The sequence below is a fragment of the Podarcis bocagei genome, assembly GCF_964188305.1.
Source record: "Podarcis bocagei genome assembly, chromosome: Z".
Classification (NCBI taxonomy): domain Eukaryota; kingdom Metazoa; phylum Chordata; class Lepidosauria; order Squamata; family Lacertidae; genus Podarcis; species Podarcis bocagei.
Genome location: NC_138140.1, coordinates 12,496,176 through 12,519,688, shown reverse-complemented (window position 1 = coordinate 12,519,688; position 23,513 = coordinate 12,496,176). Strand labels below are relative to the sequence as shown.

The 23,513-nt window shown below is 43.2% G+C and overlaps 1 protein-coding gene across 10 annotated transcripts in view; it reads left to right on the top strand.

Moving 5' to 3' along the window:
* Positions 1-23,513, top strand: part of PBX3 (PBX homeobox 3) — a 244,244-nt gene that overhangs the window by 73,620 nt on the left and 147,111 nt on the right. Inside the window, exon 1 of one of the 10 annotated variants that reach the window (XM_081180320.1) lies at positions 16,588-16,609. The exons of the other annotated variants lie outside the window; for them this stretch is intronic. Coding sequence (XP_081036446.1) covers positions 16,603-16,609 — 7 coding nt within the window. The 5' untranslated portion in view covers positions 16,588-16,602. Of the gene's footprint in view, positions 1-16,587; positions 16,610-23,513 lie in introns of those variants that run through there. 10 annotated transcript variants of the gene reach the window in all.

The following is a 23,513-nucleotide window of genomic DNA, read 5'->3' as shown; positions in this document are numbered from 1 at the left end:
CTGCAGCATGACTGAGGCTGGCGTGGCCAGAGTGGGAGACGCTGCCACGTTGGCCACAGCAGCTACAATCAGTGGCAGTGGTGGGAGAAATGTCAATGGCAACAGAGTGCTGCAGCAGGGCTCCATAGCGGCAAGAGGGCTGGCCGCTTATGGACCCACCCAAGTTGCAATCGCTATAGCTGCTTATGCTGAGAGCCTCGTGGCAGCAGGTGTGGGAGAAGGAGGTAGTGGCGATGCTGGCCGGATGCTTGGGCTCCTCCACCCCTTCAATATTGGGTGAGGGGGCCTGAGCTCCTGCTAAACAATATAGAGGGGGCTAAAGACACTGTGGCTCATAGGAGTTGGTGACTGTGCAGGGAGTTCCAAACTGTAGTTGCTCTCACACTAAAAATTGATTTCTTACAAGTGTAGAACAAGTATTGTGTGGTGTCTGTACAATGCCAGTTCTGCAGATTAAAGTGGTCAAGTGGGTACATATACTGTAAGATGATCCTACAAGTAAGCTAGTCCCATGCTGTTAAGGGATTTATATACCAATAGTAACATCTTCACAACTTGGCTTCGTAACAAATCGGCAACCAGTGCAGATCTCTGAGCAGAAGTGTTATGTGCTGACAGGACCTCACTCCTCTCAGCAACCAGGCTTTAAAATTCTGCACTACCTGCAGTTTCCAGATGAAGCCCAAGACAATCCCCACATGGTAAACACTGCAATAATTCAGTCTTTAAGTCGCCAACGCCTGAACTGAACTGTGTTCAATCTCCCCTTGTCCAGGAATGGTCCTAGCTGTTGTATCATGCACAGCTGATAAATGGTGCTTCTAGCGACTGAGGCTGCCTGGGTCTCCAGTGACATAGCTGGATCCAGAAGCAATCCCAGACTGTGTACCTGATCCTTGATTGTTTTTGCCCTCGTCTTTTATAAAGCTGGTCAATATTCCTCCACTTTTATGTATGGGTGAAACTGGGCTTGAAAGATACTTGCCCTAGGCAACACTAGGATTCTGTGTAAGAAGTGTCACCTGAACCCATATTTCCCCAGACTGCCAAGTTTCTACTTGCGGCAGCCTGGCAGACTAAGCTCATTATAGCATCAAAAGGTGTTAGCTGTTTCTTTGAAGGGACAACCCCTCTTTATTGCTCAAAGTTCAAGTTTGCATTAGCAATTAGATACTGTATTTTTTATTATTATTTCTTAAATCATTTTCTACTCCATCTCTCCTCAAGGTGCTTCTAGCCTGTGTCAATACCTGTATGTACTTTTTCTGTCGTGAGAAAAAGCGAGTGAAATATTTTTATATAAGGTTAATTTTAACCAGCAGATACATTGTTGCTAGCCAGTTTGTCCCGGAGTCAGCCTGCAACATTTGGTGGAATCAACAGCAACCTTCAAAACATCAGCATTTGTTTTAAAAATTGAGTACACATTCCTGGCAGTGAATGAGACTTAAGGGGAACAGCTATAACAGCTTAGTGATGAGGCATGTGCTTTACATACAGAAAGTGTCAGGTTCAGTCATCTGCTTTTCCAGGTAGGGCTGGGAGAGAGTCTTGTCTGAAATTCTGTAGAGTCTTTGCCAGTCAGTCTAGGCAGGCAGTCCCAGCAAGCATGGCCAATACTGAGCTAGATGGACCATTGGTTTGGTCAGGCATAAGGCAGCTTCCTTTGCTCCACTTGATGTCAGGTTAACTCAGAAACTCTTTGTGATACCTAATGGTCAAGGAGGAAGGATGTATTCAGAAGACCTTCTTATCAGTTGCCCTCTTACTTGTTGGCCTGCCTCCAAACTCTACTAAAACTAATTCTGGAAACAACAGCAACCAAACTAAGGAAATAACAAACACCTCACTTTGCAGATAGAGGATTTTAAACTAATTTGAATATGTCTCATAGAATTCAGATACAACTTTGAATATGTCTCATAGAATTCAGATACAACTTTGAATATGTCTCATAGAATTCAGATACAACTTTGAATAATTTGAATATGTCTCATAGAATTCAGATAGTTACAACTTGTTATGAATTATTTCATTTAGGAACCCCAAACCTTTAAGTTTTCTCTCTTGTTCTCCAACTCCACTCTTTCTAGGTCCCAGCCATCATTACTATGAAATCAAACCACTTGCTTTATTGCTCAGATTCATATTAAAAGTTTTTCCTCCTCCTTAATGTAAAATTAAGGTGCAGCAACAGAAATACATTTTGCAGTCATAGTGACAGAGGGAAATCAGAAGCTGGAGTGATGGTGGCTTGTTAATAAGATTATAATTGGAGGGTTAAAACCTTGTGATTGAGTTGAAGACTGTCTTGGTGCTCTTGTGGCGCCTCAGCAGCCAGGCCCCAGGTGCCTGGCTGAGCATCCCGTGCCGACATCTGGAACCAGTTGCAATACATCACTGTCAAAACTGCTTTCTATACGTATCTGCATTTACACATTAGTTACCCACGCAGCACTCATCAAAAAAGCTGAACAATCTTGACACGGTGTCCCTGGTGGAACTGCAAAGGTGAACCGAAGTTGGGAGGCAGCGTCTCGCGTCACTGTCTGCTGCGCTTGTACAACAGGAAGCCTGATTAAAACTGAAAGGAAAAATTTATCGTCAGCTTCTGCTTTGTATCATTTTACCTATAATGGGGGGTGGGGTGGAATGAAATTATAGTTAACTGTACCTGGTTTTTTGGAGCTATACAACTGTACCTATTTTTTTTTTAAATGTTCGCTTTGTACTTTGTTTTGCTACATATCCTGTAAATTATTCCTCTTTGGCTGGTTAAATACCCAGTTCGTTGGCCGTGTTGCTGTATCTTACAACTCTGCTAGTAAATACTGTGATTTTGGAGTGTGAAAATTACAGGTTTTGAAAGTAAGACCGGTATAGCATGCTGAAAATTAAATGTGTGTGTGTGTGTGTGTGTGTGTGTGTGTGTGTGAGAGAGAGAGAGAGAGAGAGAGAGAGAGAGAGAGAGAGATATGGAGATGAGAACAGCTCATTGGTGCTGTAAACGCACTGTAACCTGAATTCTCAGAGGTGGCACTCTGACCACTGCCACTGCTTTTTTAAAAAATCCCATTGCTCAGCGAACTTACAAACCATAAACAAAGCACACCTAGCAGTGATCCCTCCAGTTGCACCCTAGGCTCGGGACATACAGGAGACTGCTTGAAGAGGACCTAGCACTATCCAAGGACTTAAGTGGGTAAGAATCACAGTCCCAACAAATTACCATGTTACAGTTCTAAAGTCCATACATCAAGCAGTGGGGGGGGGGGGTTCATCGAGTGTAAGGGCTCACATCATTTCTGGTAACAGATGCTGAGGATATTACCTCATTTTATTTATTTATTTATATTTTATATTTATTAAATAAATATATATTATTTATTATATATATTATTTATATATATTTATTTATATTTTATTTTTAAAATAAAATGAACTGGGAAGAGCAGCCATTGCCACAGTGGCTTAAGAGATTGGAGAACAGGGCCCAAACTAACCAAATAAATTTCAGTAGGGAAAAATGTCAGATTCTACACTTAGGCAGGAAGAACCAGATGCACAAATATAAGATGGGGGATACCAGCAATATATGTGAAAAGGATCTAGGGGGTCTTAGTAGACCACAATCTTAACATGAGTCAACAGTGTGATAGAGCAGCGAAATAGCTAGTGCTATTCCAGACTGCATCAACAGAAGCACAGTCCCGGTCAAGGGAAGTAATAGTACCACTCTTCTGTCTGGAGTACTGTGTCCTGTTCTGGGCATCACAATTTAAGAAGAATGTTGACAAGCAGGAACGTGTGCAAAGGAGGGCAACCAAAATGATCAAGGGTCTGGAAACCAAACATTATGAGGAATGGTTGAGGGAGTTAGGTATGTATAGCCTGGATAAGAGGAGACATGATAGCCATCTTCAAATATCTAAAGAGTTGTCACATTGAAGAAGGGGTAAGCTTGTTTTCTTCCATAGGACCCTCACCAATGTCTTCGAGGTACATGAAAGCAGATTACAACTAAACATTGTGAAGAACTTTCTGACAGTAAGAGCTGTTTGACAGTGAAACAGACTCCTTCAGGAGGTGACGGACTCTCCTTCCTTGGAGGTTTTTAAGTAGAGGTTGGATTACCATCTGTCATAGTTGAGACTGCAGGGTGTTGGACTAGATGTACCTTAGGGTTCCTTCCAATTCTATGATGCTATGATTATATGAAGGCATGAGAAATGAGAAAATAGATAATAACTTTTGTTGAGGAAACAGAGGACTTTTTCCCCTTTACTAGTCCACAATACTACAATTGAGTCATCTAGTGAAAGTGATTGGCAATAGATCCTGGGCAGACAAAAGGAAACCTTTATTATTAGCATAGAATTCACTGGCAGAAGATATGGTAATAATGACCACTGAGTTTATTTGCCTTTTATCAGGAAATTAGAGAAATCCATGGAGGCTAGGTTTGTTGGCAGATTTTAACCATATAGTTAAATGGAACCTGCATGTTCAAGAGCAGTGTGTTTCTGAATCCCAAAAACATGGAATGGTGACAGTGAGAGGGGCGCTTGGATGGTCACTCCCTGTTGGAAAGGAATATTGGACTAGACCAGAGATGGAAAACTAGCTGCCCTCCAGATGTTGTTGGACGGCAACTCCCATCATTCTTTATTACCACTGTCAGTGCTGGCTGGGACTAATAGGAATTAGTGCCCAACAATATCTGAAGGGTCACTGGTTCCCCATTCATGGACAAGATGGACCTTTTGATCTGATTCACCATTGTTGCTCTTATGTTCATATGACCGCTGCCCTGTGACTGTTTATATTTATGTAGGTATTTATTTAAAATAAATAATGCAGCATGACTCATTTTATGTTCTTAATAGATAGCAAATGTGGGCATTTGCACCTGATGACCTTAAAAGAGGTGGAGCATGTTTATTCTGCTACTAAAGAGCTCTAATATGACATTTGTATGTATAGCCATAGTATGAATTACTTAGGAGGTGCGACCTAACTGGATTTAGGCAAATGGGAGCATGGAAGAGGGAGGGAGAAGAGGTTAACTGAATTATTTAAGACATATAATTTTATTCCCTTTTGTGCCTTTGAAAATATATTTAGCTTTTGGAGAGCCATCTCAAGATTTACAGCCAGGTTGTAACATCTGCAGATTTGCAAGTTGGAGTTTGATACAGCTTGAATCATGGGAGTTGGTCTAATTGGGTAATATTACAAACCCTGCAGTAAAAAATAAAGGGGGAAGGGGTCATGTGTTTGCCAGTATGCTCCAATTAGCACTGCTTACACCTATTAATAATAAGCACTGTCAAGTGAGGTGGTAGAAGTGTTTATACAGGTGAGCAGGGAGTTTGTTTCCCTGGAATGAATTAAGCCTCAACCCAACCAAACCATGTAAATAGCTTTTCTATTTAAAAAAAATGTGCCTTAAAACAATTCCTCGCTTGATTGGGAGATGAACAGCTAACATACAGCTTGAATTTTTAAAATTTATTCTTTAAACCACCTACAATAGTAATAGGAATTTGCTTCCCATATTAGGCTGGGTTTTTTTTTTTACAAAGAGCAAAGGTGAGTTCATGGTGAGTTCCAGCAAATTTAGAAAAATAGCACTGATGTTAAGCATTGCAAACCAGCCATTCATAGCAAAGCTATGCCAAACTGATTCACACACCAGGCTCTGAAGTGAAAGTATTTCATTGCTGGATGATTCTCTGGATCTTTGTGGGGAATTTACTTGATTGTGTAACTCTGAAGTTGCAGACATGGAAGACAAGCTGACAGGATCCTTCAAGAAAGCTATGTCTGAGACATAGCTTCTGATTTGTCCAACTTCAGTTATTTAAAATCTATTTGCATCTTACATCTTTTTTATGTTGCTGGTTCTTGGCTGCCCTGTTTTGATGTCTTAACAAGATGAGTCTGCATCGGTCAGTACGTTAGTGTTATTATCCAGCACAATCCTCCCCATTATAAACCAGTCTCATGTTTGTGGGTAAGGAGCCTGGGTTGCACACATGCTCGTTTCGAGAGTGGAGAGAGAGAATCCTTACAGAACAGAACAGAAATACCTGTTATAATAAGTTTTTTTTAGTTTTTTTTAATTAATTGCATTGTTACATAATTAGCAGTTGGGTTGTAAACTGCCTGCACTCTTGTTTCTCTGCACATAAATGGGCTACAGATTTACCTTTAAAAAGTGAAGAGTAAAAAATTGAGTGAGGGGCCTGAAATAGCCCTCCTCCTGGCTAGGTTTCTTGTAAGCCCAAATGGTATTTGGAAGGGATAGATAACAGTCTACAAGAGCACCTGCAGCAAGCAGGTAGTGCCAGACACTGTTGTGTAGCTAAGACAACAAGAGAGGTATGAAGTGGTATGAATATAAATGAAATTAAGTGGCAGCTGAGATGGAGGTCTTCTGCTAGTACTGGAGGAGGGGGTTATTTGGAATACTTAGTAGCTACCAGCCTTCCATGCACCTTAGTTGGAGGCCTCTGGGGATAGTAGCATGCGGGTAAGGGTTTCTAAATGGTTTTCTACTGGATGCAATTTTTAACATTTTGAGGGTGCTTACAGTTTTGATATAGGGTCAACATTGCCCTTGCCAGTTTACTTGAGCATCCATTCTGTTTTAGTTTCTTTAGTGCCTGAATCAGGATAGAGTAGTTAGTGCAGGGTCTGCAAAACCACAAAGCTGCTAGGTAGATAGCAGCCCTGAATGGGGCCTTTAAATTCTCTAGTGAGCCTCAAAGGCCACTCCTGGTAGGAGGCCAGGGTCCTCCTGGTCTGCCAAGCTGTCACTTTCTAACATCTCCCCTTACATGTGACTAGCAGCTGTGGGGCTGTTCCACAATTCCCCTGGCACACACTGGAACTGTCCTGTGGCTGTCCTAGTTAAATGGGAAAGTCACAGAACAGTGGAGATGTGTGATGCGTGAACGCAGCCCATCCCTGCAGCTGGTGCTTCAAGTGTCCCACAGAAATGTTTTCACAGATGGAGAAGTCTTTGACATAAACAGATAATTCTCCCCAGTTGAAGATTTCCTCTGACTCTTTCCACTTATTCATTCAAAGGTCTGTTTAACTGGCAGTATCCTGGCACATGTCTGCTCAGCAACTCATTTCCAAGTCTATGCAAACTTTTGTTTCTTGTGTTTTCAAGATTGTCTTTGATTTCTATGCCCTGCACTGTGTATGATGGCTATGTAACACTGCAGAGGCAATGGAATATACAGTAGGAGTAATAATGCAATGAGAGATGCTGCTTTTTTACTTTTTAAAAATGCATTTACTGTATTAAATGAATCTATACCCTACCTCTCCTAAAAGTGGCTGGTAGAATAATAAAAAAGGAGAACACAGAATCCATACTAAAATAACTCTCATGAAACTGGAATAGCCCAGCAGCAGAAACAAGCATCCAGATAAAACTGCAATAAAAACTAGATTAAAAACAGCAACAGTAAATCACAATATACATTGACACTCTGAGTAAAAAGACAGGCGGTGCAGGGAAACATTTTTTACCTGGTATGAAGGACATGGAAATCTAGGGAAGGTATGTTGAAAACCCAGTGCCTTCTGAAGACAGACAAGGGTGCCTGATGTTGGGGCTCTGTGGATCTATATGTATGGACAGGTTTATACAAGAGTTGCATCATAACTTCTGTGGAGCCTGGTTAGGTTCAGAAGTATACCTTGCTTTCTTATCTTCAAGTTCTGTTTCCCAGGATAGTGTTTCTCTCCTAATGTAAGTTTTGTGGAGATATTTTTCACTGAGTAGAAAGGTTGGATACATAAGAATTATTTCTTTTGTGTATTGAAGTATCGTTGGTGTTAGCATTGATGCAAAGAAGGCTTCCTTTTCTTTTCAGTACTGTAGGTGTTTTGTTTGTTTGTTTTTAAATCCCTGCTGGCCTTTATTAAAGCTTTTAATTAGTACCTGGCATTGCAATTGAACATTTGCATGTGAGAGATGTGTCTTTGTAACAAGTAGCATTTGATTTTAAGCTGACCTCCAGAAGATTCCAAATTCCTGAAAATTCTTGTTCCAGCAGCATTTGAGTTGTGTTTCTCTTTTGTGTTGAAGCAAATGGTCAATTATAAATGTTCTCTTGGAGATGAGTAGAAAAATATTTATTTGTTTTCTGACAAATAAGAAGTAAAGCCTCAGGCTCAAGTGGACTGCAGGTATCATTTGGGTACATTCAATCCTCAGATGACTCTCCATGTATGTTTTGCATAACCTGGTAGTGTACATGCAGCTATGCTGGAGTTTTCACTATTCACTATGTTTGTGAATAGTATTAAGAGTATATTGTGCTGCTCTGTTTAGCATAGTAGTGGTTTTAACTTTTAAAATGCTTTTTGAGTGTTCAAGGGTATGTAATGAGACATTTTTCTGAATCATTTTTACAATAACCCTGGTCAGGGGTCAGGGGCACTACTGCAGTCATCCCAGAGAGTGGCCAAGCTTTTACTTTGCTCTCCCTTCCTCCTCATTGCCTATTTTGTCTTGCAAGTCATTAAGGAAAGCAAAGAACTGACACTCAGTGGACCTAAGCAGAATTCCACTTCATAATATGTAGAAATAAATTCTCACAAAACAGATAGGCAGATTAGTGCTGGTCCTTTTATTTCACACACTCCAGCATTTTAAAAACTTTATTATTAAATGGATTGGTATGTTATGGATCTGTTTATGACATTTACAGTAGATCCCCCTTTTCTTCCAAGCAGCTCAAGGTGACGTGTGTATTTCTCCTCCTCCCCATCTTCTCCTCACAACAATCCTGTGAGGCCGGTTAGGCTGAGAGGGAGTGGCAAGCCCAAGATCACCCAGTGGCTGAGCGGGAAATTGAGCCCTGCTCTCCCAGGTCCAAGCCCAGCACTCTAACCACTAGGCCATGTGGACTCTCCTGGAATCTTGGCATGGTGGTCGTGTGTTCCATGTCACCAAGCAACGGAGGCTGTTTGAACTGAGGTTCTGGCATCTTCAGCGTGGAGAGGTTGGCAGAGGTTTGCTGTAGTGACCCTTGCTTATTTGGATTAGAATAGGACATCTCAAAGACTCCTGGGGGTAAGTGAAAGTTGGCATTTCCAGGGGACTTCGGTTTAGGACGTAAAATAATGGTATCACCAAGTTTGGCAAAGAGCTATCAAAGGTCAAAGGAAGCTTCTGTTTGTGTTTGTTGGTTTGTTTATTCGAATGTAAGCCTGTGACTAGGGAGTGTCTTGTTTTTGATTTTGTATAAGCCTCTCTGGGAGCCTTTTTGGCTGAAAAGAGGAGTACAAATGCTCCGAATGAATGAGTACTTTCTCCCTGTGGCCATCTCTGACCATCTTGTTTCGGGTCTTTGGCACCTTCCTTCCTGCAGAGCAGCTCTTGGAGGCCAAGTGTGGAGAGCTGCCTGCACCCCGAAGCCTGGGGGTGCGCTGAGCTCAGCGCCCCCAGGCTTCGGGCTTCGTGCAGCTCTCCAAAAGCCGTTGGAGGGCTGTGCGAAGTCGCGCAGCTCTCCCACGGCTTGCGGAGAGCTGCCTGCTATCTGAAGCCTGGGGGCGTGCTGAGCTCAGCGCCCCCCAGTCTTTGGGCTTCGCACAGCTCTCCCACAGCTTGTGGAGAGCTGCCTGTTCTGGGGGCTGGGGTTGGGGGAAGCTTGGGCTTCCCCTGCCCCAGCCCCGTGCCTGGGGGGGAAATAATTTTTTTCCCTTTATTTCCCCCCCAAAAAACTAGGTGCGTCCTATGGGCCGAAAAATACGGTACTTTGTTGTTGGTGGTGGTGAAACCAGAAGCAAAACTACAATAGCACTCTCTTCCCTTGTTGCATAGGCTTTAATGCATTCTGCCATTGGGCTTGCTGGAGTGGAATTTCCATGTTTCCAGTCACTGTGTGAATTCTGGACTTAACACAGAATTTCCTTCCATCTTGCACTTAAAATAAATAACATAGAAGAAAAAGAAGGAAGTTGAGAGCGTTTATGCCACAAAACTGGCTTCTGTGGTACAATGGATAGTGTGTGTGCCTTGGATAAGGGAGACACAGGTTCAAATGCCTGTTCGTTTCATGTGTCACGGGAAAGCAGAACGCGTGTAGTCACAAGTCTTAGTATAGCAAACACTATACAGGACTTTGGACAGCTCCAAGAGGCCCTGTTAAGGCAACTACCACAGTCTCTGCAGGGAGCTAGAGTCAACTGAAACCTTATGCCAGGGGATGGCAAGGTTTACCGGCCATGGGCCGGATCACTCCCACAGAGATCGTCTGTTGGCCGGACTGGTGCAGCATGATGCCGGAAATCGTGTCTGTGCATGTCCGTGGTGCCGGAAATCGCTTCTGTGCATGCCCAGATGCCAGAAATCATGCCTGCACAGAAGTGATTTTCGGCATTTGGACATGCGCAGACATGGTTTCCGGTATCTGCACTTGCACAGACGCAATTTCCAGCACCGCTCAGCGAGTCCCCGAGCCGCGGTGCACCGGTTTAGCACAGCACGTGGGGGGACTCGCTGAGCGGGCAGCTCAGTTTGGGGGTGGCTCATGGGCCAGTAAAATGGTCTTCGTGGGCCGCATCTGTCCCATGGGCCGCATGTTGCTGACCCATGCCTTATGCAGTCTACTAGACCTTCACCTTCCCAGAGGAGCTGGCTGACTGGTGAAAGGGTCCTTTTATTCTGTGGGGCTGGGGAGATGGAGGTGCTGTAGGGGACAAAACAAGGTACTAGCAGTTTTCCATTTGAGAAAATATCTTGAAGTGAATTCTCTTTCCAGTTCTTAACCATAACTTGCAAGGTCCCTGGGCCATGGCTCATTACACTGTTCAGCTTTTAAATTGTTCTGGAAAGATGGAGATACACAGGCTAGCTTGCTTTTCAGGTGGGCATATTTCTAGGGTTACAGCCTTAGTGGTAGTAGGATCTAGTAGTGGAGAGGGTAGCACTGGGATGAAGAAGAATATGAGTCTCTAGTCCTTGCCAGTGAAGCAGGATCCTCTTCAGAAGCATACTTTCATCTGTGGGTGGGTTTTTAATACCTATCGGAGAGCTTTATGCACAACAATGGATACAATTTTCACATCCTGATCCCTGCACAAAGGTTTTATGTTGTAGCAGGCCCATGCCAAGCTTAGGTCAGGAGTCTTGTCTGAATAAAGTTAACCATTAACTTGTGTCCCAAAGACACGCACACAGCACCAAACCCAGAAGTGCCTAGAAACACATCACCAAAAAGAGTGGGATGAGGGCAGAACATATTGTGTTTATATGCTCTCCGCTGACACATGCGGGGGCTGTTTATACTGACAGTATAAACTGAAGCAAAATAGCAGCCAGTCCCTTGCAGGGACCCCCCCCCCAAGCCAGCTTAGCCCTCCAAAGCCCAGGGCAAATGTATCCAGCTCCCCCCCCCCCCTGGCCTGTGGTGGTGACTGGAGATGCAATCCCAAGCACCACTTGGGGAAGGAATAGTCATAGTACCACTACCAGCAGCAGCAGAAGAAAAAACTTGGTGAAATTCAGGTGTAGTGCTTTTTCTGAGGTGGGGAAAGAATACTTTGGAAAATGTGATGTTGGAAGAGCCCCCTCAGTGGAGTACCAGTGATGAAGTTGGAAAGTATCTCTAGAGTTTTGCTTCTGATGTGGAATCTTCTCCAATGCTGAAGTGCTGTCAAAGCCTTTGTTATATACTGGATAGCAGGTTGGATTTGCACCAGGGAGATCAGGGTTCAAATACCCACTCAGCCATGAAGCTCAGGCAGCAAATGTCAGATGTTATAAAGAATGCTGAGGAAAGCCCCACGTCTTCAGTCCTTGGGTAATTTTCTTCAATCCTAGGTATATCAATACTTGGGATTCGAGGAAAGGTGCTCTGAACACCAATTCAGAAATGCATTCTCCTCCATCTTGTAGCCCAGATCAGCTTACAGCAGTTTAGCCTGAATGCAAAATTACTTCTGTCTCCAAGGTGTTCATAATATCTAATTAAGTAGCTTGAGGAATAAAAGAGTCCAAACACTGTAAAAATGATATTTTATAGACTGAAAACATAGAATCATAAAATCTTAGAGTTGGAAGGGACCCTCTCCCTTCCAGAGCAGGAGAAAACAAGTATGCTCTCTTTCCATGTGACAGCCCTTAAGACAGGGGTCCTCAAACTACGGACCGCGGGTCAGATCTGGCTCACCAGGGTCCTGAACCCAGCCCGCCCGGCAATTGCCACCACCACCCGGCATCTTCAGGTGCAAGAGGCAGGGAGGCAGGCTCCCCCAGGTCCAAGGAAAAAACCCGCTGCTGCTGCCGCTGCCTTGTGGGCCAGGCTGGCGACTTCCTCTGTCCACCCGCCTGCTCTCTCTTGCTGCCACATGCTCGCTCTCCCCTCACGGGCCTCGGCTGGATCCCCTTGCTGGCTCCACCTTGGCCCACAAACGCCGCCCCTTTTTGTGAGGCCTGTGAGGCCTAGTCACCTCTCCTTGCCGGGAACGAGCGAGCCCTGTCCTTGCGGGCTGAGGGAACGCGTTTAGCTCCTGCCGGCCTCCACTCAACACCCTGCAGCCTTGGCGCTCACGCGGGGCTTCACAGGCCCTCTGCCTCAGGCAGGTCTGTGGGAAGCCTGTGGGCCCCTCAGGCTGCTCGTGGACTACAACTCCCATCAGCCCCCCCGAATGACCTGGTAGCAGGGGCTGATGGGAGATGGAGTCCAGGAGCTGCCTGAGGGCTGCTGGTTCAGCTTCCACGGGGTAAGGACTGGGATGCTAAAGGGAGGCTTTGTTTGCTGGTTGGATTTTGGATTTTGGCTAGGCAGTTCCAGCTGGTGGATTTTCGTTTTCGGTAAGGGCTCAGTATGGGCTGTTTTAGCTTTTTGCAGAAAATAAGCAGAGGTGGGGCCAACCCAATTAACTTTCAGTTTAATTTTAACCCCCAAAGTAAAAAAGTGTTGTTGTTTTTTAATCATGCTGCTAGGCCACACAAACACAAAAGTTGTGCAGTGTGGTGGGGGTGTTGTCACATTGCAGCTTGCAGATGTCGGCAAAGAAACCACCTTCTCAGGCTTACAATGGGGAATACACAGCACTAAAGGAAAAAGGAGTGGGAGGGAGGAGGTGGAAAAGCAAACCTATTTCTTCATGACTCAGTTCTTGCAATGAGCAAGTGGAATGAGCCAAAAGCTGCTTGCATCACTTGCTGCAACTAGCAGTGACAAATATGCAACTGGATATTGACCATCTCATTAGCCAAAAGCGGGCCCATACTTCCCATTGAAATACTTATAAGTTTATGTTGATTAAAATTGTTCTTCATTTTAAATATTATATTGTTTTTCTTGTTTTTTGTGCACCACAGATAAAATATGTGCAGTGTGTATAGGAATTTGTTCATATTTTTTTCAAACTATAGTCCAGTCTCTAACAGTGTCTGAGGGACAGTGAACTTGCCCCCTGTTTAAAAAGTCTGAGGACCCCTGCCTTAAGATATTTGAATATGGCTATCATATCTCCTCTTTTCCAGGCTAAACATACCCAGCTTCTTCAAGCGTTTCTCATAAGGCTTGGTTTCCAGAGCCTTGATCATCTTGGTCACCCTCCTCTACATACTCTCCAGCTTGTAACATCCTTCTTAAATTGTGGTGCCCAGAATTGGACACAGTATTCTAGTTGTTGTCTGACCAAGACAGAATAGAGTGGTACTATTCCTTTCCTTAATCTGGACACCATACTTCTGTTGATGCAGCGCAGAATAGCATTACCTTTTTGTGCTGCTGCATCACACTGTTGATTGTTGACTCATGTTAAGCTTGTGGTACTGCTAGTGTGTCCCCCATCCTATATTTGTGCATCTGGTTCTTCCTGCTTAAGTGCAGAACCTTACATTTGTCCCTACTGAAATTCATTTTGTTAGCCTGTGCCCAGTTCTCCAATCTGTTAAGGTCATTTTGAATTCTGATTCTGTCTTCTGCAGCATTTGCTACCCCTCATCTGCTGGAGCCATCTGCAAATTGGATGAGCCCCCCCCCCACTCACCCCCCCCCACACTTCATCCAAGTCATTTATAAGATGCTGAACAACAGTAGGCCCAGGACAGAACCCTGCAGTACCCCACTTATCACTTTTTTCCAGGATGATGAGGAACCATTAGTACTCTTTGGGTTCAGTCAGTCAACCAGCTACAAATCCACCTAACAGTTACATCGTTCAACCCATATTTTACCAGATTCCTCACGAGAATATCATGGGGGACTTTGTCAAAAGTCTTTGTCAAAAAATTACAACGGAAGATGAATAAAAAAAATTAAAAGCACCACTGACCCCACCTCACTCCACCTCAAGCAGTAGCACTAAGCTGCAAACTTTCCTTTGTTCTTGAACTATTAAATTGCAATACATAATTCCATCTGGCTACTATCACAATGCACAGCAGAAGTAGCCAACATGGAACGACATCTCCTGACCTTTGGCCATGCTGACTGGGGATGGTGGTAGTACAACAACACCTGGAAGGCACCAGATTGTCTACTTCTGGCCTACAACATACTTCACATAGCATTAAAAATGTGTGTGTGTGCACCCCCCCAAAGACCCATACTACACCTTACCTATTCAGTTCCATCCACTTAAAGTGCTTTCTGTGGCATCTATTCTACACTTATTAATTTTCTCTTTTTGTTAGCTGATAGCCATCAGACAGATGCCTTGGTGAAACTGAGGAGCCAGGCATGGCAAGCAATATTACCATCATCCTCTTCCCCTACCCCAAATTTTTCATCTCAGTGAAGGATTGAATTTCTGCATTGTGGGATAGGTAGAATGGAGACTAGAGTTCTGTCCCAGGTGTGGTGGTGATTCATTTGAAGCATTTCTAAGAAGGGAGGTAGATCTTTGCTCCCAGGTTCTGCAGTGCTCCTCTTGCAACATTAGTACCAGTTACTGTGTGTGCTCTTCCATCATACCCCTAGTTTATCTTTGGTTTTCAGTTAATTCTTCCCACGTGTCCCCTCCCCCCTTGCCAAGATTTCCTGTGTTTTTTTATGACTTGGCCTTATCATTGCAAGATGCACCAACCACCACCTTTGTGAATCTTTTTACGTCTTCTACGTCTAAAGCAACTCTGTTTTTTGGTAGGGGCATCTCTGAATGTGGAAATAAGCCATGTAAAAATTGCTACAGAATTTCATAATGATGCATAACACATGATCTTTTAGAAAAAGTCAGATAAAAATAAATGGGTTAGGATACTGTTAATGGATTGTTGTTCTTTACTTCTTCTTTTTTAAGTCTTGTTTAAACATTGATAAAATCTATAGAGAATGATTATCTCCAAAAGGCACCTGTCTTGACAGCCCAAACTGCCCTTCCATGTCATCTATCCATAACATTTAAAATTATTCTCCACCTGTGGCATGTGGCAAATTGATTAAAGAAATTTCTTGCCAGAAAACCCTGTGGATGAAGTGACTCTGCAACTCATGCAAATGAGCCAAGCTGTGTGTTATATTAGAAGGCCAAAAACATAGAAAGTCAGTGTCTAGTGGCTATGAGTTGGGTTCTGAGCATGGGAAATATCTGTTGAGTTTAAGAGCAAAGAGCCAGTGGAAGGGAGTGAATACTGCCATCACTCTTCCTCGTTTCACTGGGGTACCTGCCTGATTGCTGTTGGCAAACAAAATGCCAATATGAATAAATTTGGGGAGTGCCTGCTACAGTTTGGAAATGCATAAGCAGAAGTATGTACAAGTGTGTCTGTTTTCACACATGTGCAGAAGATTGTTCTGTCACTAATTTGGTAATCTGCAGTTACTATAATGGTTCCAGAAGAGGATGAGGGTCTTCAGTTTCTGGGGCACAATAATAAAATCTTGCTATTTATAGGTCATGTACCAATTGATTCTCATCCTGAAATGTATCACCTGAATGATTCTGCAATGTGGTTGGCATGGGAGAACCTGCAACCTTCGTTGGAGAATTTGCAGTTTGCACTCTTCTTGTGCCAGTTTTGGGGATTCCTGTTGACAAATTCTTCATTTTCTTTGGTCGGAAGGAGGATGGGTTTCATTCTCATTATCCCCTGCTTTCTTGAAACCCCTGCTGCCTTCATCTGTGCCTGTGTAGATCTGAGCCTCTCTATTCATTGCAGGCACAATGGTAGAATATGTGCAGTTAATTGCAAATAAATGCCCTTTTGAAAATCTTGTTGTTTTTAAATGATGACTTTATAGCCTGAAACATGCTTGTCCTTTCCTTACATGTGTGACTCCCAGTCTGCAGCGTCTCAGATAGAATACACAGGCTGTGTTTCCAGGGTGGTGGTGGGGAGAGAGAATGAGCTTCCCTTTATCTTTATTTATTTATTAATAAAAGACAAAATGCCTTGGGGAAACAAAAGGTCTTAATGGCTGGTGCTTGGTATCCTTGACAACAGTCCCCAAAGAATATTACATTAGGGGCATGGGAGAACTTTTAAAAAAATAAGTAATGGAATTCCGTCTCCGTGATGCTTTTAGTAGTCATTTCGGCCACGGTGCAGCGAGGTCATAAGCTGAGCTCGGTGAAGGGAGCCAGAACATGAAATGATGCTGAGAGAACGTCTGGGAGATGAGAGGTACAGAATTACAAGCGAAAGTGCAGGCCTGCTGAGGCAATTACAGCTTAATGGGGTCATTTGGAAGGCAATTGCCAGGGGTTAATGTAGTATGGAGAGATGAGGTGAGATTGAAGTGAAATTTGGGGCTGGGAATGTGTTAAGATGAAAGATCAGAGTGCAGTGGATTCTGCAAAGCACAGGAAAAAGGTTTATAGCATGCAAAAAAAGGGGGTGGGGAAGTAAAAAAAAAAAAAAGAATAAATAGTAGGCCAGCTGCTTCCAAATAAGTAAATAAAATCTTGAAGTGGACCTTCTTCTATTTGGATATCTCTGTTCAGAACTGATTCTTCTCTAGAAAAAGCACATTAATGACGAAGAGTTGATTTGATGTCAAAGTTCTGCTGTGGACAGACAGAAAATGTTTGCAGCCCACTGAGTGCTGCCATGCGTTTCTCCAGCATCGCCCCCTCTTGAAATGAACGGAGATTGCGCAGAAGCAACACTTAGTGGATTGCAGTAAATGTGCTTGTGGTCTTCTCATTATTGTTCTTCCTCTGTGCAGTCTCAATCATTCTTAGCTGTGCACGCCTGCTCTGTTGTACGCTTTGGGTATTTATTTTGTAAGAATTCACTGTTTTGGAACTAAAAAGTGAGACACAGGCCCACATACATATATTTTGATGTATTTTCAGTGGATTCATCACATTATCTTTTCAGGCATTAAAATAATAACTTGCAACGTGTCAAAATATTACAAGAATGTAAGCTAGCATACTCAGAGTGTGAGTATTTTGGTGTGCTTAAATATTACAGGTGTTTTAAATTAAAAACGTCAAACCATGAAGGCATAATGGAAGTAATCTGTCTCTCCCTTTTTAAAAAAACAAAACAAAAAACCACACAACACCACCCATAGCTTTAAACTGCATCTAGCATGTTTGGCTTTTCCTCATTGTGAACAAGGGAAGTTCATAAGAATTCAAAGGACAAAAGAGATCATTATGCCTTGTTACCTCAGCTAGTTCATTACCTTAATTGCTGAGCGTAATCCAGGCTTGGAAGAAAACTCTAGGGCTTTAAGGAGATCAACAGAGGCACCTTATGGCACAGAAAATGGAAACGCTTTCGTGTTACCACTGCTGTTCCAGGAGCTCTAAACCTTGATCAAAGGCTGAACTTTTCTTAAGGTCGACCATGTGAAAATCCCACTAGAGCTGTACCAAGCGCTGAACCGTAATGAAGTGTAGTAGGTTGAGCACCATTTCTGTTTAAATGTGTGACCGTCCTGGATCACTGGCTAGTGAGAGCACATTATCATCCTCTCAGGTGAAATTTTAACATAGTTATATTTAGCAAGGGATAATAGTCTCTTTGGTGCACTGTAGATGGCATGGACTAAAGAAAAACCTCAAAGCATACGTAGCTGCTGCAGGTTTTATTTATTTTATTCATTTTGAGCCAACATAGGGCAATCTAATTGAACTCAGTATCACTTTCCAGTTGTAGTGTGCTCAATATCTCTCTAGCTGTATGCACAGTGAAGTATCTTGCAGGTAACCTTGGAACACTTGCATACATGATACTCATTTGCATGTTACTTTTGTTTACTTCTTTGTGACCTCAGTGCAGTTCAGCAAGCAGTTCTTTGGACATGTAGAATACAACTCCGGAAGAGCTAAGGAGCAGGCTGTCCTGCTACTCCCTAGGAAGAGCTCTGTGATTCTCTGTGCATGCCTCAAGGTAGCAGGATGAGTGCTGCCCTTCTCAGTTCACTTGACAGCTGCAAAAACAGTAGCAGTAGCTCTAAGCTTTCTTGAGGTAATTACCCTAGCAAGCTTTCACTTTGTAGCCTTTTAGGCTATGTCTTGCCTCTTTTATCCCTAGTTTTCATTGGGGATTTTTCCAGCCACTGTGGGTAACACCACTAATTTTTACTTATTTTTTTGTTTATGGGAATAGATTATCATAGCTCACTCACTTTGTGTCCTGGCCTCCCTCCAAGGACCACAGAGCAGCATACACGGGCCAGTCTCCTGGCTAGTCCTAGATCTGCTCAGCTTCAGAGATGGCGCCTTCAGACCATTTCTCCATAATTACTGAAAATAATTCAGCAGAGTTTTGGAAAGGTGAAAATAAATCATATTAATTGTAACCATATCAGAGCAAATTCATGGGTTTCCACCCTCATTCAAGCAGTGAGAAAAAGCTTTTAAGAAACAACTTTGAGAAAATTATCCAGTTGTCCCATCTGCTGACCCAGTTCTGACCCTTAACAGTTGTATATTTGGGGGCTTTTAATTTTTTTAAAAATACAGTAAAATGAAACCATATGACCTTTAAAAGCATGGTTGAGTAGCATTCATTTTACAACCATCAAAGCAACTCTTTACTGTTGTAAGGTAGGGAAAAATCAATGATGCAATCTTTTTCCTTTTGCCTCGTGCAATCCGTAATTGAAATGGAAAATCAAATGAACGGCTAACAGATAATTGTTTTATCAATATTCCTTGCCTGCCCTACAAGGGTCAGCCTGGAATGATCATGAGGCACGGATATGATGAGGACAAAATGTGAAATTGAACAGCAAGGAGGCAATAAATCAGTCTTGACAAGAAAGAGTGACCAGCATGTAGCCTGTGCAGGCAGCTTTGGGGACACTTTTTGTCTCAGGTGTCTACAGTGATTTGAAAATGTGAGAATATAATATTTGAAGCTCTACTCCTGGGTAAACAAGAGCAGACTATTTTGAGGCAAAGACAGCATCAAACAGGCAGTCTGTTTTTCAAAAATGTTAAGGATAGAGGACATTGGAGGGGAATCACATTGTGGAATAATAGAATATCCTGAGCTTGTAATAACAGAGCATCCCTCATTGCTCTGGGGGCTGTGGGGGGGGGGTAGCAAGCCAGGGCAGCACCATGTACTTAAAGACAAAGCCATACACACATTTTGGTTTTCTCTGCCTTGTACCCTGGTAGGATATTTCTGATCCCCAAAGCATATAAGGAAGATATATGTAATTTGCTTTGTTTTCCTTTTAAGAAGGCCTGGCCATTGACATTTTGTTAGCCATTGTGAGAACAGTATATTGGACTAGATGGACCACTGGCCTGATCCAGAAAGCTCTCATGTTCTTAGGCCCATTTAGAAATGCTTCCTTTTCCCTCCTTGTACACTGTCATGTTTTTGTTTTTGTAGACTTTGGTGTACGTTTTGCCTAAACCAGTATGGCTGGGTGTGTCATTTTGAAGACCTCTAGATGTACTTAGATCCTAAGCCTGGAATGGTAGCACCAACAAGGGCCCCTGGGTACTCATATAATGGACACAGCACATATCTTTAACATTTTTCAAGCTGCTAGTTTTTTTTCTTATATATGAACATAAAAATAGTCCTGCTGGAGTGGTCCGAAAGCTCATCTAGTCTAGCATGCTGTTTCCCTTAGTATCAACCAGATCCTATACTATGGGGCATTCCAAGTGTGGTTATACAATCACTTTGTATAAAAGTATTACCATATTATCAGTTTTATTGTCTGATTCCTTTCTTAATGACCCCTAGTATGAACCCCTTTCATAGCTTTGTCACTGCCACCTCAGACCCCATCAGTACAGTGGTACCTCAGGTTAAGTACTTAATTCGTTCCGCAGGTCTGTTCTTAACCTGAAACTGTTCTTAACCTGAAGCACCACTTTAGCTAATGGGGCCTCCCACTGCTGCAACGCCGCCGGAGCAGGATTTCTGTTCTCATCCTGAAGCAAAGTTCTTAACCCGAGGTACTATTTCTGGGTTAGCGGAGTCTGTAACCTGAAGCCTATGTAACCCAAGGTACATACACGGTTAGGATTTTTTGCCCAATATGTGCCACTTTATACTTCCTTATATTTAATTGCATTTGCCATTTTAATGTCTATATTTATGCAGTTTTGAGAGATCCTTTTGAAGCTCCTGGCAATTACTTTTTTTATCTTATCACTCTAAATAATTTGGTGTCATCAGTAAACCTGTCCACTTCAGTGACCTAATCATAGGTCATTTATGAGCAAGATAAAAGACACTGGTCCTTACACAGATCCTTGTGAGACCACACTTTTTACATCCTCACTGTGAGAATTGCCATTTATTCCTAGTGTCTGCTTCCTGCTCTTTAATCAGTTACTAATATATAGAGGAGCCTGTATTTTGTGCGCAGAAAGACTTGTGCCAGACCAAACTCTTAGACATTTTCCCCCTGCAGAGACTGTTGCATGTATAGACCCTGCATATATTATCTTCTAGCATGGAGAAACCATACACACAGGGTGGGGAAGTCAGCCATTTCCCCCCATGCATCTTTAAGGGGAAGTGTCCATAGTTCTTAGTACATGGGGAGTAGAGTTCACTTTGTGTCATGAACTGCTCCCCCATGTGGGGAGCCCATGTGAGGCTCTCTGGGAAGAACCTTATGTGTTGATTCCATCCAGGCTGGTCATTGGTTCCTCCTTGGCAGCAAGGATGATGCAAAACTAGGTAGTGTGAGCAAGTGTGATCTTGAGCTGCCTAATGGCCTCTCAATTTCCTCTTAAAATGATACATAAATAAGCAGTCCCTTCTTCAAAATAGCTGGATTCAGTAAGTTCATTTTTTGATTTAACTTTCAGAAATTCTGTAATCTGTTTGTGTTCCTGAGTGGGTTGTAAGTTTAGGGGTCCTGTGCAGATAAATATTTCTTTTGTCTTTATTTGATTCGGAATAAGTGGTCTGAAACTCGATCACTTGCTTGAAATCAGATGCCAGAAATAAATAAGGGCAAGTCAAAAATTACTTCCATTTTTAGAAGCAGAGTTCAGAAGAAGGCAGGACAGGAAAAATGGCTAGGACACCTGGATATCAGCACAGAGTCTTTAAGAGCACATCTTACACAGAACAGGCCAAAAAGAAAAAAACAAAAACAAAAAAAAGCTGGCAGCTGCAATATTTTCAGTATGGCTAGGATGTCCAGGGCAGATTTGCTTTTATACAGCTTTATGTCATGTACCTAGAAAGCATCTGTCTGTCTTAAAAACTATCCATATAAAAACATTTGAAGAAGCATTTTTCTTCTCTCCATGTGAAAGTAAGTGAAAAGGGAGTTTACAGATGCTGAGAAGGGAATATAAGCATGCATCCCACTTCTTCCTGAGTTTCTGCTCAGTGTTACTTTTGTAGACTGGACGGGGTTACTAACACTCAAGTATAGGTGTTGGCTTTGATTCACAGGACTATGAGAAAATGCCATTTCACCTTATGTACATTTGAATTTTTGTTCAAGCTAGTGGAAGTCTTCTTGTAGTGCAGCAAATAACATCAAGGGCTGCATTATATTATGACGTGGCGATTAAGGAAGATCCAGACTGTAGCATATGAAAATAGTGGGCCATAAAATAATAATAATAATAATAATAATAATAATAATAATAATAATAATAATTAATTTATTATTTATACCCCGCCCATCTGGCTGGGCCTCCCCAGCCACTCTGGGCGGCTTCCATAAAAACCAAAAATACAGTAAAATATCACATGTTAAAAACTTCCCTGAACAGGGCTGCCTTAAGATGTCTTCTGAATGTCAGGTAGTTGTTTATCGCTTTGACATCTGCTGGAAGGGCGTTCCACAGGGCGGGCGCCACTACCGAGAAGGCCCTCTGCCTGGTTCCCTGTAGCTTTGCTTCTCGCAATGAGGGAACCGCCAGAAGGCCCTCGGCGCTGGACCTCAGCGTCCGGGCAGAATGATGGGGGTGGAGACGCTCCTTCAGGTATACTGGACCGAGGCCGTTTAGGGCTTTAAAGGTCAGCACCAACACTTTGAATTGTGCTCGGAAACGTACTGGGAGCCAATGTAGGTCTTTCAAGACCGGTGTTATATGGTCCCGGCGGCCGCCCCCAGTCACCAGTCTAGCTGCCGCATTCTGGATTAGTTGTAGTTTCCGAGTCACCTTCAAAGGTAGCCCCACGTAGAGCGCATTGCAGTAGTCCAAGCGGGAGATAACCAGAGCATGCACCACTCTGGCGAGACAGTCCGCAGGCAGATAGGGTCTCAGCCTACGTACCAGATGGAGCTGGTAAACAGCTGCCCTGGACACAGATTTGACCTGTGCCTCCATGGACAGCTGTGAGTCCAAAATGACTCCCAGGCTGCGCACCTGGTCCTTCAGGGGCACAGTTGCCCCATTCAGGACCAGGGAATCCTCCACACCTGCCCGCCTCCTGTCCCCCAAAAACAGTACTTCTGTCTTGTCAGGATTCAACCTCAATCTGTTAGCCGCCATCCATCTTCCAGCCGCCTCCAGACACTCACGCAGGACCTTCACCGCCTTCACTGGTTCTGATTTAAAAGAGAGGTAGAGCTGGGTATCATCCGCATACTGATGAACACCCAGCCCAAACCACCTGATGATCTCTCCCAGCGGCTGCATGTAAATGTTGAAAAGCATGGGGGAGAGGACAGAACCCTGAGGCACCCCACAAGTGAGAGCCCAGGGGTCTGAACACTCATCCCCCACCACCACTTTCTGGACACGGCCCAGGAGGAAGGAGCGGAAAGGTTTTGAAAAGTGGTTGTACAAAGTCTTGAGCAAATAAATGAACCTCTCTGCATTTGGCATCACATATTGCCACATGATGCTTTTCTGCTTATTCAGAAACAACCCTTTTGTTTTGGATCCAAGTAATTCTTATGTAGTTAAGTTTATAGGCACAAGAATACCTGACAATTGGGGTCTAGTAAACAAAAGCTTATGCCACTATAGATCTATTGGTTTTTAAGTGCCATTGAGCACTTTTTGTCTTCAATCAGAGCATCACCTCCGATACCCTAGCAGTTTGAAAGCATACCAGTGCAAGTAGATAAATAGGTACCACTGCAGCGGGAAGGTAAATGGTGTTTCTGTGCACTCTGGCA